The sequence below is a fragment of the Amblyomma mixtum genome, chromosome 7, assembly GCF_055824585.1.
Source record: "Amblyomma mixtum isolate Tamu chromosome 7, ASM5582458v1, whole genome shotgun sequence".
NCBI lineage: Eukaryota > Metazoa > Arthropoda > Arachnida > Ixodida > Ixodidae > Amblyomma > Amblyomma mixtum.
Genome location: NC_143018.1, coordinates 2,463,035 through 2,482,533, shown reverse-complemented (window position 1 = coordinate 2,482,533; position 19,499 = coordinate 2,463,035). Strand labels below are relative to the sequence as shown.

Sequence of the window (19,499 nt, the reverse complement as noted above, 5' to 3'; positions counted from 1 at the left end):
AACCGACGGCCTTACATGTTCAGGAGGAATCACTCGAACTGCGCACCACCTGGGCAAACTAAAATTCAGCCCGCCGAGGGCTTCCCACAGATACGTGCACAGAAGAGTATTCTAAAGTTCTATATCTAGAACACTGCTGCCGTATCTTGTTTTAAGAAGTCAGATCATGGTGATATGCGAAATTCGCGTTCACTCTCGCTGAGAGAGCCCCGGCATCGGCTGGGCCCGCTGACTCACCTGCTGCCACTTGATCTTTCGCGCCGAAATTGGCGGTAATCTTCACGCCCTCCGGAGCTGCGTGGAGCATCCCGTATATAATTTGCGTCGATGTTCATCCTTAACGGATAGCGCCACAAGTCACGCGTATCACACAGTACATGCAATGTCACACCTTTCAGCAAATACACAGGTTGTTTTGTATCCAGTTTTTCGCATGGTAGGATGCTTACGCTTCCGCGCTCTAAACACAGGGTTAGGAGTCTTTTGCACTAAAGCGCTTCAAAGTTTGTACTGTTCCAATGTATAGAAAACGCAATGATCTAACCACCTGTGACATGGGATTAGTATCCTATTCGTTCACGCCTTGAAGCAAAGCATTCGTTCTTCAAGTATGGTTCACATCATTCTACAGATAATAACTACGCTGCTGATTTCCCTTTTATGTCCTCAAGTTTTCTCCTATTCTATTTTTTCTCTGCTCTCAGGCCTTCAGTCTCTGCTGTCATGCCTTTCACATCGCAGTGGTGCGGAGTATTTATCTGGTGTTCCTCTCCATTTCCTCCGCCCGTCTTGAAGCATAACTCCTCAGAAGTGCAGTACATAAGGCTGATATTTATAAACCTTTCTTTCATACACGAATTCCAGTAAATCTCGTCACTGTAAACATGTGGCTGGTCCAGTGCAGAACCGAAAGCAAAGCTCTCCGTTGCCGACAATCCTGCGCTTGAAATTTTGGACGAATCTGTTTACGCATCAGCGGTTTGAACATTACTCACCAACGCATTTGCCTTGGGCATCCGGCATGCACGAAGTTAAAGGTACACATCACCATGTAGGTAGTTAGATTCCTTTACACCGAGATACCAAAGGCATTGTCGAGAAGTTTGAAAAAGGAATGCTTCCCAAACATTACGTCTCTTTGCCAATGCACAGTTTGACCCATGGGACAGTCTTATATCGCGCAGGCAGCTTCTAGAAAAGAATAATTTGGGGGTAAAACAATGCAAGAACTTGGGCCTGAGACGGCCATAGCTCAGAATACAGCCTAGGCAGTGAGGCTCAAGCGGATTTTTGAAGTCTATGATCGGAAAAGTACAAAACAGACACATAAGGCCCTAAAAGGGCAACTTTGAGGTAGAGTCAGGTCGCATGCCATATGTCTACCCCTTCTCTATCTGCTCTGCTGGGAAACTAAAATCCCATGAGATAAAATCCAACGGTAAAAACTATTGCCGCGAATCTTTGTAGCGTTCGTTTGTAGTGTTTGTTCAGCCTTCAAAGCTGCCAACAAGCCGCTTTATCGCTTCGTTTGTGACGCAAGACGCGCCTAGATTTATCTCGATTGATGGCATCCAGACGGAGCCGATTCTAGTTTGCGCCAGAAAGTTCACTTTCTCATTACTTGATGAAGGCTCAGCATCAAAATTGTTGAGAACCTTTGTGTAGAGTTTTGCAGCTTCCCACATCACTTACAAGTGATGAAACATTCGCCCAGCGAGTCACGCACAGAACTAATTCTGGGTTTATGGTTTATGAAAGTTTTACAAACAAGAATGAGTGAGGTTATGAGGGACGCCGTAGTCTATGAGAAGGGCTCCGGAAATTTCGATCGAGTGGGTTCTTTAACGTGCACACAAATCGCACAGGACACGGGCCCCTAAAATTTTGCTACAATAGAAATTCGACCCCTGCAGCCGCAATCTAACTGGAGTCTCTCGGGTCAGCATCCAACCGCCCTAACCCCTGAGCCACCGCGGCGGCGAAACTTTCCTATTTAATGCAAGAACTTCAGCTTATAATGTGCACGTACAATGAGCCTAAAAATAATTGAATTTACCAAATATGTTTGGGAAATTTAGGCGGAAAACTTGTCTACAAATATTCAGTGTTTTAAATAAAGCACTTCCGGAGAGACAGGCAATCATCCCGCACCATGCTCCACAGCGCAGAAGTTTTTCTCCGACGTCGTAATCAACCTCACTGCGCAGTTTTACAGATCACAATGGCGAAACAACTCGCCTGAATCTGAGGCCAGGGATCATCTTTCATGCACTTTTGAAGAAGTTCATTCCAACCCGTTTGTGCTTAGATAACGCTTGCTTTTATGAGCTCATGACAAATGCGGTCCTCGTAAATAAATTCATGAACACTGCCGGTGCTTGTACTCCTGCAGAACCCAACGGTAAAAACTATTGCCGCGAATCTTTGTAGCGTTCGTTTGCAGTGTTTGTTCAAAGCCGCTTTATCGTTTCGTTTGTGACGCAAGACGCGCCGAGATTTATCTCGATTGATGGCATCCAGACGGAACCGATTCTAGTTTGCGCCAGAAAGTTCCAGTAACTTCCCAAGCGTTATCTCGAATGTTCGCTATCAGCTTTAAAAAGAGCATGGCCGACAGTGGCGGGCATTCTGTTCGACGACCGCTGAGCACGCTTGCTGCTACGCCGCCGCCGAGTCATTCAGTTCTTTGGGGGCGCAAGTCAGCCGAAATAAACAGTTTCGTTTCGAAGACATCCTCGTTTTCCTGTTCGCCGGACTGCAGTCACCACTACGCGACAATATGCTATTTCGGCTTTATTTCCTTCACACCTTGTATTCTTGGTGGCTTTACAATGCAGACCCGATTCGTGTATGCATTCTTTCGCAAAAGAAAAGCGAAGCATTCATACAGTGTCAGGAAAACTGCCGGAATATTATTCGGGCACGTTTTTTTTACCGTGGTGTAAGTGATGTGGGAAACTGCAAAATCTACAGAAACGTTCAACAATTTTGGTGCTGAGCACTCATCAACTAATGAGAAAGTGAACCAGGAAGCCACAAAAACTGCGCGTGCATCCTCGCATGTTTTTCAGAAAATTGGAAATATGGTCCCTCGATAGTAGTTTCCTGCTAGAAACGAGAATGGTTTACATTCAAGGGAAGCCGGAAGTGATGGCTATTGTCATACAGTTCCATAATCTGATGCCAGCCCCACATCACAATAACAAAAGCATGAATGTGGCGCAGAATTTAAATGGCAGAAGTTCACGGCCTAATTGTCCTAGAAACGTTGCTCTAATGACACGAAAGATGCGCAAGCATGTAACCGAACAGCTGACCATGTAGGTAGTTAGAATCCTTTAGACCGAGATAGCAAAGGCATTGTTGAGCTGCGTTTCAAAATGAGTACTGGCCGAATATTGCGTCTCTTTCGTAATGTACAGTTTGGCCATAGGGACAGTCTTATAGCGCGCAGGCTCCTTCTAGAAAAGAATAATCTGGGGGTAAAACAATGGAAGAACATGGGCGTGAGTCTGCCATACGAGTTCGGAATACTGACTAGCCAGTGAGGCTCAAGCAGATTTTTGAAGTCTACAATCGGAGGAGTACAAAACATACACCTTCAAGACCTGCACAATAACGGCGAAACCTTTAAATAACCTCGATATAAAGCCTCAAAGCGGCAACTTTGGGCGTAGTGTCAGGTCACATGCCATTTGTTTATCCCTGCTCTCAAAAAAGCATTCAGAAGCCAGTAAAAACTGCAATATCTTTCAGCTAATCCTCACGCGCTTCAATCTACAGATTGCAGTTTCTAGAAAAGAATAATCTGGGGGTAAAACAATGGAAGAACATGGGCGTGAGTCTGCCATACGAGTTCGGAATACTGACTAGCCAGTGAGGCTCAAGCAGATTTTTGAAGTCTACAATCGGAGGAGTACAAAACATACACCTTCAAGACCTGCACAATAACGGCGAAACCTTTAAATAACCTCGATATAAAGCCTCAAAGCGGCAACTTTGGGCGTAGTGTCAGGTCACATGCCATTTGTTTATCCCTGCTCTCAAAAAAGCATTCAGAAGCCAGTAAAAACTGCAATATCTTTCAGCTAATCCTCACGCGCTTCAATCTACAGATTGCAGTTCGAATCGTCACCCGTCTCTAATCTAGTGGCCTACCACTTACAGGATTTGCATGCACAAAAAGCAGACAGCCCGGCATTCGAATACAAGCTTTTCCTCTGATCCCAGTACACCTGACAGAGCCTGGAGATATTCAAATGTTTTATATCTAGAACACTGCTACTGCATCCTGTTGCAAGAGCTCACATTAAGGTGGTATGCGAAAATCGCGTTAACTGTCTCACCAAGTGCGCCCCGACTTCGGAGGGGCCCGATAGACTCACCTGCTACCCGAGCCTGGGGCGTGAAGCTGGCGCTGATTCTTATGCCGCCCGGAGCTGCGTGGTGCATCCCGCATAAAATTTGTGTCGATGTACCTCGTTAACGGATCGCGCCACAAGCAATGCGTGTCAAACAGTGCATGCAGTTCCATCGAAACTGACTGCAGCATCTTTCAACAAATACAGAAGTTGTTTTGTATTCGGCTGGTTTCTTGGGACCATACGATTTTTACGCTTCCGCGCTCTGAACACAGAATTCTTTTGCACTAGAGCGCTTCAAAGTTTGTCGCAGTTCCAATTCATGCAAAACGCTACGTTCTAACTAAACCTGTGACACAGGATGTGTGTCCTATTGCTTCATACTCTGAAGCAAGTCATTCGGTCTGCAGGTATCTACATGATTCTGGAGATCCTCCACTTTTCTCCTATCCTATTTTTTTTCTCCTGTCCTGCCTTTATCATAGCTGTGGAGGGCAGTATTTATCGAGTTCTTCAAATAAGCTGTATTTACACGCCGCGAATAGAGCCTCCAAACCTTTAACTAATATAGGCCGTCCCACTGTGACGCGTCCAATGAATCTCGTCACTGAACATGCAGCTGTTCCAGAGCAGACCGCAAAGCAAAGCCGTAGTTAACAAGACGCGTCAATGACGTAGGTCGGTTATAAGTGCTTGTGGTAGTTCAACTGCAGCTTAGTACCTGCTGGCAAGCAAAGCTCCCAGCTCTCGCAATTTCTGATGAAGCTGCCCTGGCAGCAAGACACGCAAAACAGCACTTAACAATGGTGACTTCCTATTTCATCGAACAACAAAACGCGAAATATGTTCGTTCAATTTCACGAACACGGAAACGCAGGTAAAAGGTTTGATGCCTTTGTCGGGCTAATATAAACGGCTAAAATATCGCTTCGAAACTCGAACGTATTCCTATAGTTTTACAGACCAACTAAATATTTCCACTGATTGAAAATCCACCCAGATTCCCGAGACCTCCACCTGCCGATAGAGTTAGCCTGGAATGGCCCCAAATGAAATTATGACTTACCGTGTGCACAAACGGCCCTCGATGGAGTAGCTAGTGAAGAGGAAACATAATTAGTCCCAGTACATAAGTCTCTGATATTTAAAAATGCCTTTATTTCATATACGCATTCAAGTGAATCTCGTCACTGTGAACATGTAGCTGTTCCAGAGCAGACCGCAAAGAAAAACTGTTACCTCCAATCCTGCGCTTGAAGTATAGGACGAACGTGATTTACGCATCAGCGGTTTGAACCGTAGTTACCAACACATTTTCCTTGAGAATTCAGCATACACGAAGTTAACAATACACGTCAATGACTTAGGTCGGTTATAAGTGCTTGTGGTAGTTCAACTACAGCTTAGTAGTTGCTGGCAAGCAAAGCTTCCAGCTCTCGCAATTTCTGATGAAGCTGCCCTGGCAGCAAGACACGCAAAACAGCACTTAACAATGGTGACTTCGTATTTCATCGGACGACAAAACGCTAAATATGTTCGTTCAATTTCACGAACACGGGAACGCAGCTCAAAGGTTTTTGATGCCTTTGTCGTGCTAATATAAACGACTAAAATATCGCTTCGAAACTTATCGTTTTACAGACCAACTAAATATTTCCACACTGTGAAAATCCACCCAGATTCCCCAGATCTCCACCTGTCGATAGAGTTAGCCTGGAATGGCCCCAAATGAAATATAAATATGACTTCCCGGGTGCTCCAACGGCCCTCGATGGCACCGCTAGTGAAGAGGGAACATAATTATTCCCAGTACATAAGGCTCTAATATTTAAAAATGCCTTTAAATAAATTAAAAATCCGCTGTGCCCCTTGGTTTCTGTGGCTGTTGGCTTCTCTCATATTTATAATGAGCCCCTCATTCCCCTTCCCTTGTTTGCTTAATTGCTTAGCGAGGGCCTCGCTTCTGGCAGCCTTGACACCATAGGAAGCATAAGAGGGTTCTCACACAGCTTCCACCCTCGCCGTTCGATGACCTACGTCACATCAGCGGTAACTCAGGACGTGCTACGTCCGCCGCTTAAGAACGTGGGTGGCGCTGGTGAACACTCTCAAGGTTAGGTTATTTGTAAACATAAATACTCCCGAAAGGAGGTTTGACAGCCGTCGCCGTAGCTCAGCGGTAGAGCACCGGACGCGTAATTCAGAGGTCGTGGGTTCGGATCCCACCGGCGGCATGTGGTTGTTTTTTCTTCTGCTTTTCTAATCAATTAGCTTTAAGCGATAACATTTTGATCAACACCACAAAATAAATTACAATCCCCTGTGCCCCTTGGTTTCTGTGGCTGTTGGCTTCTCTCATATTTATAACGAGCCCCTCATTCCCGTTCTCTTGTTTGCTTTATTTCATATACGCATTAAGTGAATCTCGTCACTGAACATGCAGCTGTTCCACAGCAGACCGCAAAGCTAAGCCGTAGCTACCAACACATTTGCGTTCAGAATTAAGCATACACAATACACGTCAGTGACGTAGGTCGGTTATATGTGCTTGTGGTAGTTCGACTACAAAGCCCCAGCTTTCGCAATTTCCGATGAAACTGCCCTGCAAAACAGCACTTAATGGTGACAGGGAAGCTTTAACGGTTTCGTATTTCATCGAACGACAAAACGCTAATCATGGATTTATGGAAGTTTTACGAACAAAAATGAGTCAGGCTAGGAAGTACACCGGGCTCCGGAAATTTCGATCCCCTGGGGTTCTTTAACGTGCACACAAATCGCACAGGACATGGGGCCCTAGAATTTTGCCTCCATCGAAATTCGACCCCTGCAGCTGAATTAAACCGGTGCCTTTCGGGTCAGCATCCTACCGTGGGGGCGAAACGCTCAATATTTCCTATTCAATGCAAGAACTTCGGCTTATAAGGTGCACGTACAATCAGCCTAAAAGTAATTGAAATTACCAAAAATATTTGAAGGATTTAGGCTGGAAAGTTGTCTACAAACATTCACAGTGTTTTGCAATCTTGAAAGAAAGTCGTAGAAGCTGCCCCATCCACGTCATCTTCAAAGCACGCCCGGGAGAGACAGGCTATCCTCCCGCACGATCATCCAGTGCAGTTGTTTTTCTCCGACGCCGTAATCAAGCTCACTGTGCAGTTTTACGGATCAGAATGGCGAAAGACCTCGCCTCAGTGGAACCAATTTTCATGTTTGCCTTTTTGACCTTATGACGAAAGCCGTCCTCGTAAAAAACCAACACTTTCGTACGCACTGCTGGTGCTTGTACTTCTGCAGCGTCTAACGGTTAAAAAAACACGCTATTTCTCTTTTTTATTTCCTTCCCGCCTCGTATTCTTTGTGGCTTTAAACTGCGGCTTTGATTCATGGATGCATGCTTTTGCAAAAGAAGCGATGCATAATTACAGTGCCAAGGAAAATGCCGGAATATTATTCGGGGAATCTTTTTTTTACCGTGGTTTAAGTGATCTGGGAAGCGTTCTCGGTAATTTTGGTGCTGAGCCCTCATCAGCAATTTTGAAAGTCAACCACGCAGCCACAAAAACTGCGCTTATATCCTCGCATGGATTATTGATTATGGTCATCGATATCCGCTTTGTGCTAGAAACGAGAATGGTTTACATTCAAAGGTAGCCGGAATGAACGCGAGATGTCTAAAAGGCATACTGTACCATAATCTGCTGCCAACCCCAGATCACAATAAAGAGAGCATGGATCAGGCACAGAATGGCAGTAGTACATGACCTGTTTTTCCTAGAATCTAACGACACGACAGATGCGCAGGCATGAAAACCGAACAGCTGACCATGTAGGTAGTGAGATTCCTTTACACCGAGATACCAAAGGCATTGCGTGCTACGTTTGAAAAATGAATGCTTCCCAAATATTGCGTCTCTTTCGTAATGCACAGTTTGACCCATAGGACAGGTCTTTTATATCGCGCAGGCTGCTTCTAGAAAAGAATAATATGACGGTAAAAGAATCTATAACTTGGGCGTGAGACGGCCGTAGGAGCTCAGAATACAGCCTAGGCAGTGAGGCTCAAGCTAATTTTTGAAGTCTACAATCGGACGAGTACAAAACAGACACCTTCAAGACCTGCACAGTAACGGCGAAACTTTTAAATACACCTCGACTCAAGGCCTGAAAGGGGCAACTTTCAGGTAGAGTCAGGTCGCATGCCATAAGTCTATCCCTTCTCTCTCTCTGCTCTGCTGTGAAACGAAAAACCCAAGAGATGAAATCTGGAACAGACGGCCTTACATGTTCAGGAGGAATCACTCGAACTGCCCACCACCTAAGTAAATTAAAATTCAACCCGCCTAGGGCTTCCCACAGATATCTAGAACAGTGCTACCGCATCTTGTTCCAAGAAGTCAGATAAAGGTGACATGCGAAATTCGCGATAACTTTCGCTAAGAGCGCTACGGCATCGGCGGGGCCCGCTGGACTCACCTGCCACCGTTGCCTCCGGGCCGAAGGTACCGGTAATCTCTACACCCTCCGGAGCTGCGTGGAGCATCCCGTATATAATTTGTGCCGATGTTCATCGTTAGCGGATAGCGCCAGAAGTCACGCGTGTCACACAGTACATGCAATGTCGCCGAAACTGACTGCAACATCTTTCAGCAAATACACAGGTTGTTTTGTATTCAGTTGGTTTTTTCGCACCATAAGATGCTTACGCTACCGCGCTCTAAACACCGCGTTAAGAGTCTTTTGCACTAGAGCACTTTAAAGTTTGTAACAGTTCCAATGTATACAAAACGCTGTGATCTAACCACCTGTGACATGGGATTAGTATCCTATTCATTCTCGCTTTGAAGCAAAGCATTCGGTCTGCAGGTACGGTTTACATGATTCCACAAATAAGCACTACGCTACTGATTTCCCTTTTATGTCCTCAACATTTTTCCGATTCTATTTTTTCTCTGCTCTCAGGCCTTTTAACAGTCTCTGCTGTTATGCCTTCAACATCGCAGTGGTGCGGAGTATTTATCTGGTGTTCCTCTCGACTTCCGCCGTCCGCCTTGAAGCATGACGCCTCGGAAATGCAGTGTTCTACACTGTGACTAGAATAACTGTTCAACACTCTTCAACATGCGCCACCACAACAGGCGGCAAGTTTCGCTTATAGGCGAGCAGTAGTTCATCCTTTGTTGTCGCAAGCCACATAGCAGGCAAGGCAAAGATGTGAGAAGGTGAATATAACCGTTTGCTGGCGTGGCAAAATATCGATTCGATACTGTCCTGTAGTATACTCTTCCTCAAATAAGCTGTATTTACGCGCCTCGAGTAGAGCCTCCAAGCCTTCAACTAGTAATGTCCGTCCCTCTGACCACGCACGGCTGATGTGTCCAGCCACAAGAACGAGCAATTAGTGTTTTGCCATATCAATGTTCTTCAGCCAAGAACAGTGATTTTATGCAGAAAGACACGCCAAATGACACGCTTAGGAGCTTTATTTCGCTCTTTTAAAAGACTGATATGAGAATATGTTTAACACGCATCTAGCCTCTTGGTAACCTAATATGATAAACACAAACAATTTCACGAACGCGGAAACGTAGGTCAAAAGTTTTAATGCCTTTCTTGTGCTAATATAAACGACTAAAATATCGTTTCGTAACCCGAACGTAATCTGATTGTTTTAAAGACCAACTAAATATTTCCGCTCTGTGACAACATCCACTCACAGATTCAACAGATCTGCATCTGCAGATAGCCTTGAATGGTTCCAAATTAAATAAAAACGAATATGACTTAGCTGGCTCTCGAATAAAGCTCGAAGGCCCCGCTAGGGGAGAGGAAGCATAATTAAAAGAATGCTATAACTTTGGCGAGATTCACTGCGCCCCTGTGAACGTGCGGCTGGTCCAGGGCAGAACGCACAGCAAAGCTCTCCGTTACCAACAATCCTGCGCTTGAAATTTAGGAAGAACGTGTTTTACGCATCAGCGGTTTGAACCTTAGTTACCAACGCATTTGACTTCGACATTCAGCATACATGAAGTTAAAAATACACTTTAATGACGTATACGTCCTGGCAAGCAAAGGTCCCAGATTTCGTAAGTGATTTCTGATGAAACACATTCGGCCAGCGAGACACACACAACAACACTCAACTATGGTGACAGGGAACGTATAACGATTGCGTTATTCATCGAACGACAAAACCAAATATAGTTTTATGGAAGATTTAGACGAAGAATGAGTCAGGCTATGAGGTACGCCGTAGGCTATGAGAAGGGCTCCGGAAATTTCGATCCCCTGGGTTCTTTAACGTGCACACAAATCGCACAGGACACGGGCTCTTGAAATTTTGCCTCCATCGAAATTCAACCCCCGCAGCATATAACTACCATAACCTGTGAGCCACCGCGGCGGCGAAACTAAATATTTCCTATTCAATGCAAGAACTTCGGCTTATGAGAAGCACGTACAATCAGCCTAAAAGTAATTGAAATTTCCAAAAATGTTTGGGGGATTTAGGCTGGAAATTTCTCCACAAACATTCAGGGTTTTGCAATCTTGAAGGGAAGTCGTAGAAGCTGTCCCATCCACGACATCTCAGTTCACTGCGCAGTTTTACGGATCAGAATGGCGAAAGACCTCGCCTGAAAACTGAGGCCAGAGTTCATCTTTTATGCACTTTTGAAGAAGTTCATTCCAACCAGCTTGGGCATCGATAACGCTTGCTTTTATGAGCTGATGACAAATGCGGTCCTCGTAAATAAATTCATGAACACTGCCGGTGTTTGTACTCCTGCAGAACCCAACGGTAAAAACCACATGCTGTTTCTGCTTTTTATTTCCTTCCCGCCTTGCATTCTTTGTGGCTTTACGATGCAGATCCGGTTCGTGTATGCTGGCTTTTGCAAAAGAAAAGCGCGGCATTAGTACAGTGTGAGAAAAACTGCCGGAATATTATTCGGGCACCTTTTCTTTACCGTGCTTTAAGTGATCTAGGAGACTGCAAAACTACAGAAACGTTGTCAACAATTTTGATGCTGAGCCCTCATCAAGTAATGAGAAACTGCCAGCCCCACATCACAATAAAAAAAGCATGAATGTGGCGCAGAATTTAATGGCAGACCAAGTAGGTAGTTAGAATCCTTTAGACCGAGATACAAGTTATTGTTGAGCTACGTTCCAAAATAAATACTGGCCGAATATTGCGTCTATTTCGTAATGTACAGTTTGGCCCTAGGGACAGGTCTTTTACAGCGCGCAGGCTCCTTTTAAAGTATAATCTGGGGGTAATACAATGAAAGAACATGGGCGTGAGTCAGCCATAGGAGCTCGGAATACAGACTAGCTAGTGAGGCTCAATCGGATTTTTGAAGTCTACAATCGGAGTAGTAAAAACAAACAACTTCAAGACCTGTACAGTAAAGGCGCAACTTTTAAATAACCTCGACATAAGGCCTCAAAGGACCAACTTTCGGGGTAGTGTCAGGTCGAATGCCATTTGTATCCCTGCTCTCTGCTCTGCAGTGAAACGAAAAAACCAAGAAATGAAATTCAGGTGCAATCAAACTGCGCTCCACCTAGGTAAACAAAAATTCAACTCGCCTGGGGCTTCCCACAGATTTGTGCACAGAAGAGCATTCAGAAGCTAGTAAAAACTGCAACATCTTTCAGCTAATCCTCACGTGCTTCCATCTACTGATTATAGTTCCAACCGTTGCCCGTCTATGTAGTCTGAGCACCTAAAGCTAGTGGCCTACCACTTACAGGATTTACATTCACCGAAAACAGTAGACAGCCCTGCATTCGAATACAAGCTTTACCTCTGATCCAATACACCTGCAGGCTACATAGTATTCAAAAGTTTCATATCACGAAAACTGCTACTGCATCGTGTTCCAAGAACTCACATTAAGGTGGTATGCGAAAATCGCGTTAACTGTCTCACCAAGAGTGCCCCGACTTCAAAGGGGCCCGATAGACTCACCTGCTACTGGAGGTTTTGGCCAGAATCTGGCATTGATGTTCAAGGCTCCAGGAGCTGCGTGGTGGATCCCGTATAAAATTTGTGTCGATGTACCTCGTTAACGGATCGCGCCACAAGCAACGCGTGTCACCCAGTGCATGCAATTCCATCGAAACTGACTGCAACATCTTGCAACGCTCTGTTCCAACAACCTGTTACACATGATGTGTGTCTTATTGCTTCATTCTCGCTTTGAAGCAAGCCATTCGGTCTGCAGGTGTTATCTACATGATTCGGGAGATAACTACGCTATTGATTTCACTTTTATGTCCTCAACTTTTCTGCAATCCTATTTCTTCTCTGCTCTGTTCCTCGCGACATCTCGCGCCCTCCTTGAAGCATGGTACATTAAAAATGCAGTGACTAGAATGCCGCAGTGGATGATAACTTTGCTACATGAAACTGTTCAACATGCGCCACTGCAACAGGTGGCAAGTTTCGCTTTTAGGTGAGCTGCAGTTCGTCCTTTGTTGTCGACGCTCATCGACTGACAATCTTTATATCGCTAGCCCCCAGCAGGCAAGGATCTGTGAAGAAGGCGAATATAACCGTCTGCTTGCGTGGCAAATTAGCGATTTGATGCCGCCCTGTAGTCAACTCTTCCTCAAATAAGGCGTATTTAAACGCTGCGAATACAGCCTCCAAACCTGCAACTAATGAAGGCCGTCCCTTTGTGACCGCGCACGGCTGATGAGTCCAGCCACAAGAACAAGCAATTAGCGTTTCGCCATATCAATATGTTCTCCAGCCAAGAACAGTGATTTTATGATAGTGGAATGGAATCCACTTCCTGCAGAAAGACAAGCCAGTTGAGACGGTTAGGATCTTTATTTCGCTCTTTTAAATTACTAATATAAGTATCCTGTATGTATAGTAGAGACAGGCATCTAGCCTCTTGGCAATTTAGTATGATAAGCACACAAATCAATTTCACGAAAGCGGGAACGCAGGTCAGAGCTTCATGCCTTTGTCGTGCCAACATAAACGACTAAAATATCGCTTCGAAACTCGAACATCTGATTGTTTTACCGAGTAACTAAATATTTCCACACTGATTGAAAATCCTCAGAGGTTCCGCAGATCTCCATCTGCAGGTAGAGTTAGCCTTGAATGGTCCCAAATGAAATAAAAACGAATATGACTTGCCTGGCGCTCCAATGGGGGTCGATGGTTCCGCTAGTGAAGAAGAAACAGAATTAGTCCCAGTACATAAGGCTCTGATATTTATAAATCCCTTTATCCCTTTATTTCATATATGCATTCAAGTGAATCTCGTCACTGAACATGCAGCCATTGCAGTGCAGACCGCAAAGCAAAGCTCTCCGTTACCAACAATCCTGCGCTTGAAGTTTAGGACGAACGTGTTTTACGCATCAGTGGTTTGAATCTTGGTTACTAACGCACAATGCTTGAGCATTCAGCATACACGAAGTTAACAATACACGTCAATGACGTATGTCGGTGAGAAGTGCTTGTGATCCACTTTCGTGGAGTATATCCTGGCAAGCAAAGCTCCCAGCTTTCGTCTGATTTCGGATGAAACTCCCCTGGCAGCGTGACACGCACAGCAGCACTCAACTATGGTGGCAGGGAACCATTAATGATTTCGGTATTCATAAAACGACAAAACGCTAAATATGGGTTCATGCTTTATGAAAGTTCAAGATACAAAAACGAATCAGGCTATGAGAGACGCCGTAGTGAAGGGCCCCGAAAATTTCGATCCCCAGGACACGGACACGGGCCGCTAGAATTTCGCCTCCGTCGAATTTCGACCGCTGCAGCCACGATGGAACCGGCGTCTTTCAAGTTTCGCTTGTAGGCGAGTTGCAGTTCGTCCTTTGTCTTCGACTGCCTATCGTCGACTGCCTGTCTTAACTTCGTAGTTTTCAGGCGTGCGTGCAGTTTGCAAGCGTTTGCAGGAGTGGGAAAATCGCGATATTAACTTCCTGCAGAATGAGAAGCTCGTTCACATTCTTAGGTGCTTTATTTCCGGCTTTTGCAAATCTGATATGACTACGCTCAAACATAAGGCCGGCTTAAAGTGACTAACACTCATCTGTTGGCAGGAGGCGACGTGCGTTTAATGTTTTTCACCAGTCATAGCTGCTTCAGAGACTAAAATGATAAACAGATAAAACGATTTAACGAACGCCGAATGGCAGACGAGACGCTTTACTGCGTTTGTAACGCCGATGCAAATAACTAAAATATAAATTCGAAATTCTGAAAAATGATCGTTTTACAGGCGAACTAAATATTTTGCGCAATGTGACTGGAAACACTCAGAGATTCCAGAGACCTCCACTTTGCTGGATACAGAGGGATGTCTGATGAGAAATTTGTTACCAAAGAATGGTAAGTGGACGCAAAATTCTCAAAAGTAAACGAGCAAAGAAAGCGGCCATTCTTTCAGCGTTCCTTGCTGGCTTTCGATTTTGTGTTATTGCTTTAAATGTGCCACAATAAAAAGGGAGCTCATTTAGCTTGCTGAGGAACAGCGTTGGTGGGCCCTGCTGTAGAATTGGAAGCGTTTAATTAGTTGCAGTACATAAGCTTGTTGTAAGCACAAATCTGTCACTAAGAAGCGAGCAATTTTTATGTAGAACGCAAAGCAAAGCTCTCCGTGACCAGCAAGCCTGAACTCGAAATACAGGTGAAACGGGGTTAGCAAACTAGCGAAGCATCAGTGGTTCGAACCTTACTAAACTAAACTAAACTAAACTAACGCTGTGCGTTGGCTTCTTCCATGGGCTCTTTTCCGAAAAAAGAAAAGCAAAGCATTAATAATTAAAGCATTATTTCTCGTCAAATAATGAGAAAGTCGAGCACGCAGCCACGAAAACTGCGCCCTACATGTTTGAAACTTATGGAAACTCAAAAACGTTCCCTTGATGGTATTTTCTAATTGGTGAACGAGAATGGTTTGCTTTTAAGACAAGCAGCCTGTGATGGCTAGTTACCTTAAAGGTTTCGTTCAGGTCTATGGGGGTTTAATATCCCAAAGCGACTCGGGCTATGGGGAGGCCCTAGCGAAAGGCTCTGTACTGGCATCGCACTGTACACAGCGCCTCTGCTATAATTTCGCCTCCATCGAAATTGTACCGCTGCGGCCGGGATCGAACCCGTAACTTGGGTCAGCAGCCGAGCACCATAACCACTAAGGCACCGCGGCGGCTTAGATACCTGACAGGCATACTGTTATGTAATCAATCAGGAGGGTATAAATAAGGCAGATTATAAATGGCAGAAGTCACCAAGAGCTGATGCTATACACAAACAAACACTTCAAAGTCACAACGCCCGGCGGAAGTAGAGTTAAATCGCTTCACTAGTCGCCTACCAAGCACAAGAGCCTGAAAGTCTTGGGAATTGCTGCGCACAACGGAAAACAATTGAAAAAGGGTTTTTCAGGAAACGAAATCACGCAGTAACTGACTCGCATCTCGGCCGACACCCCAAACTGCGGCGTTAAATGGATGGGGGGGGGGGGGGGGGTGGAGTGAAAGAAGACAAGATGAAAGGTGCCGTAGAAGGTATCTAACGTGCACTGACATCGCCCAACACGCGGGCGGCTTTTGTGCTTCGCGCCATGGAAATGCGGACGCCGCGGCAGGGCTCGCACCCGGGTACTCCGTCTCAGTAGGCGATCGCCTTAGCCACTGAGTCACCAAGTAGGGTGCATTAATTACGACACTTTCCGAATTCCGGCTACGTTCCCCGCGCTGATGTCCTCGGGTTTGCATTTAATTCCCCACTGACGACAACCAGCAGAAGTTGTAGGAATGCGAATTTGCGGCACCGCATTTGCTATAATGTGGCGCTAACCTGTAATCTAGCCGGGCTTAGTATACCCCATTAGTACCACTTTAAAGCTATGTTTAAGTTTTGTTCAGTGGGTTTCAGTTATATGCTACCCTGAGCACTCTTTGGTACCGGGACTACGGCTAGTGCACCTTCCTCGAATAAAGAAAGTCTAAAAAATTTTGGTTTTGAGGAAAAGAAATGACGCATTTAACTATATGGCATAAGAAAGAGAGAAGGAAAGAAAGGAAGAGGAAGAAGTAAAGAAAGAGAAAGAAAATAAAGATGGAAAGAAAGAGAAAGAAAGAAAAAAAGAAAGAAAGAAAGAAATAAAGAAAGAAAGAGGGAAAGAAAGAAAGAAGGAAATAAAGAAAGGAAGAAAGAGGGAAAGAAAGAGGACGCAAAATAAAGAAATAAATAAAGAAATAAATAAAGAAAGAAAGAAATAAAGAAATAAAGAAAGAAAGAAAGAAATAAAGAAAGAAAAAAGAAAGAAAGTAAAGAAAGAAAAAAGAAAGAAAGTAAAGAAAGAAAAAAGAAAGAAAAAAGAAAGAAGAAAGAAAGAAAAAAAGAAAGAAAAAAGAAAGGAAATAAAGAAGGAAAGGAAGAAAAAGAAGGAAAGAAAGAAAATAAAGAAGGAAAGAAAGAAAATAAAGAAGGAAAGAAAGAAAAAGAAGGAAAGAAAGAAAATAAAGAAGGAAAGAAAGAGAAAGAAGAAAGAAGAAAGAGAAAGAAGAAAGAAAGAAAGAAAGAAAGAAAGAAAGAAAGAAAGAAGAAAGAAAGAAAGAAAGAAAGAAAGAAGAAAGAAAGAAAGAAAGAAAGAAAGAGAAAGAAAGAAGAAAGAAAGAAAGGAAGGAAGGAAGGAAGGAAGGAAGGAAGGAAGGAAGGAAGGAAGGAAGGAAGGAAGGAAGGAAGGAAGGAAGGAAGGAAGGAAGGAAGGAAGGAAGGAAGGAAGGAAGGAAGGAAGGAAATCTAATGGGCACTGACATCGCACAGCACACGGGCGCCCTTTCGCTTCGCCTCCATCGAAATGACGGCCGCCGCAGTAGGATTCAAACCAGGGTACTGCGGCTCAGTAGACGATGGCCGTAACCACCGAGTCCCCGCGGCGGATAAAAGCAAAAAAACTGCGCCGTCCGTAAATTTGGAAGCGCCAGCGCACGAAGAGCTGAGCAGTATGGTTCCTACTTAAAGGTTTCAATATCGTTCGCCATTTACAAATGTTAGGAGACTGACCGTTCAGTATCTAAAATATGCTAAGGTCTCCCGTCTGTAGAGTTAGTTCTTGGGCTAGTTGATATTCTTTACGCTCAGTTTCTCAGCGCAACGGGGCCAAAGAAAAGAAGCAGGAAGAGAAGGACGAACTCAGCTTCTGGCGGCTTCGCGAATCGTAGCGGTAGCACGTACTCAAAAGAAGCGGAAATTGGTCACGTGAGTTCAGTTTATGCCCAATCTATGAGTGCACATCGCAATTTGGTCCGTCGTGAAAATCCAAAATAAGGGTCTAAAAATCGTAGACTTATAGCGAACTGAGCTGAACCATACTTACAGTACTCCTCAAGCTCAACATACTGTAGAAAAAGACAACGTAAAAAATAAAGTTCACATTCGTTCTTTGCGGTAGCCTCTTTAGGTGTCAAGAAGACAGCTAAACGAACTTTCAGAGGAATGCAGCAAAGCTGGCGGTAATTTTGGGCCTCGACATATACAGGCGGTAACACCTGCACTGTGCCAAATTCATTTCACATGAAAGGGAACCGCGCGGCACGAACAGTGAACCTTTACTTATCTTAAGAAGCCTGCAGAGGCACGAAAGCAAGTAAATGAACAAAAGAAACTCCAACTTTCAGCACTTATTTTTAATTACTGAAAGATGAAATTAGCGCTTGCCGTGTCCATTCTGATTGCGAACGTTTCGTCATGGAGTCGGAATCACTTGTAGCGCAAGATTTGTATTAACTATTGCACTACATAAAGGGCATTTTACCTTGAACTTTACACAACTTTTTCGAATAGGTATTTCAGTTAGAACAGCGCTTTTTTTGGCATAGCATTAAACTAAGATTAAATAGTACGGCAGTGGGGACCAACAAATTTTGGCTTTTTTGACGAGTAACTTGCACTAGTTAGGATGCTTTGCCTGCACGCATTTTGGTGCGATGTAGCCAAAATTTGTTGCGCCACAGCGCTGAGAGTAACTGCTTTTGATATTATTTACGGTGGGCTATGTGCCTTCGCATAATTAAATAGTGGACAGAGTCGCAAGGAATCGCGATGCGTTTGCATACTAGGCGTCTTGAGGTCAGTTCAGAGAAAAGCTGGCCCGAACAGCACATCGGATCTACGTGCTCGGCGTTGTCGCTTCGTCTAAGAGCAGAACAAAAACACGCTTGCTCTCGACAGCACCCAAAAGAAATGGTTTCATGAACATCGTCTGTAACCCTCAAGCCAACCGCTATCATTTGCACGTAGCCAGAAAATGTGCACGGTGCCTCTGAGGTCTTAATCAGCAACAATGAGTAGATTTAGGTGCCAGCTGTTGGCGTTAGATCGAGTTCTCCATATTCATCAGCAAAAGTGATGGGTCTGAAGATCATACCAATGCTCATCCTGTTCTGTGCCGAGAGTACTTGAGCTGTTTCTAAGACTAAAAATGACAATTTCATTGCTGACAGGCTGAATTCGGTGTAAAATTGATCTTTCTGTCAGTTTAACCCGTAACAAAACCTTTGCAGGGCAGGGGGTACGAACAGCAGTGTGCAACATGAAAGAAATTTGAACTTGCACCAAGAAAAACTTACCTCTTCATCGGGCCGCCGTGCCCTAAACCGCCAGTAGAACCTAAACGCGAAAAGGAGGAGAGAATAAAATATACGTTAGGGTAATTAAAACATTTAATGTGCCAATGGGAAGAGCCATATCCACCCCCAGATTAAAGCTGGAAGACGGCGCCACCTGAGCACTACACAAATGAGCCTGTTAAGAGTAGCGCTCACTTTGAGCACAGGCATCGGTGATGGCAGTACGGAGCTGCCCCAAGCCTGCCCCCTCTTAATGCCGACCTGGAGCAGAGCTGTACAGCTCGACATCTGTACTAAAACTGTACTTTAGCGCCGCATTCCTTCACACTTCTCTTGTGGCAAGGTGGTTCCCTCATGTTATGTTACCGCTCTCGCCTCAGAATGACAGCATAGTTCGCGTGATTGTCATGGCACGCCTGGACAGCACGCCTAGGTGGGGGTAAGGTGAAATGAATCATAGCGGAGCACTAGAGGTATGATAAAACAACATGCCTGAGTACAAATTTTTTTTATTAG

The 19,499-nt window shown here is 44.6% G+C and overlaps 1 protein-coding gene across 37 annotated transcripts in view; it reads right to left on the bottom strand.

The window, feature by feature from the left end:
• Positions 1–19,499, bottom strand: part of LOC149334803 (uncharacterized) — a 336,596-nt gene that overhangs the window by 146,459 nt on the left and 170,638 nt on the right. For 25 of the 37 annotated variants that reach the window (XR_016283964.1, XM_089551442.1, XM_089551410.1 and 22 more), the window contains 7 exons: positions 18,984–19,023; positions 13,525–13,554; positions 12,340–12,393; positions 8,838–8,891; positions 5,428–5,457; positions 4,386–4,439; positions 238–294 (listed from right to left, as the gene is read on the bottom strand). Coding sequence is in view for 32 of the 37 variants with exons in the window: in XM_089551410.1 (XP_089407536.1) it covers positions 238–294; positions 4,386–4,439; positions 5,428–5,457; positions 8,838–8,891; positions 12,340–12,393; positions 13,525–13,554; positions 18,984–19,023 (319 nt within the window). In the remaining 5 variants the exon portion in view is untranslated. Of the gene's footprint in view, positions 1–237; positions 295–4,385; positions 4,440–5,427; positions 5,458–8,837; positions 8,892–12,339; positions 12,394–13,524; positions 13,555–15,107; positions 15,425–18,983; positions 19,024–19,499 lie in introns of those variants that run through there. The other 12 variants (XM_089551445.1, XM_089551447.1, XM_089551448.1 and 9 more) reach the window with 8 other exon arrangements.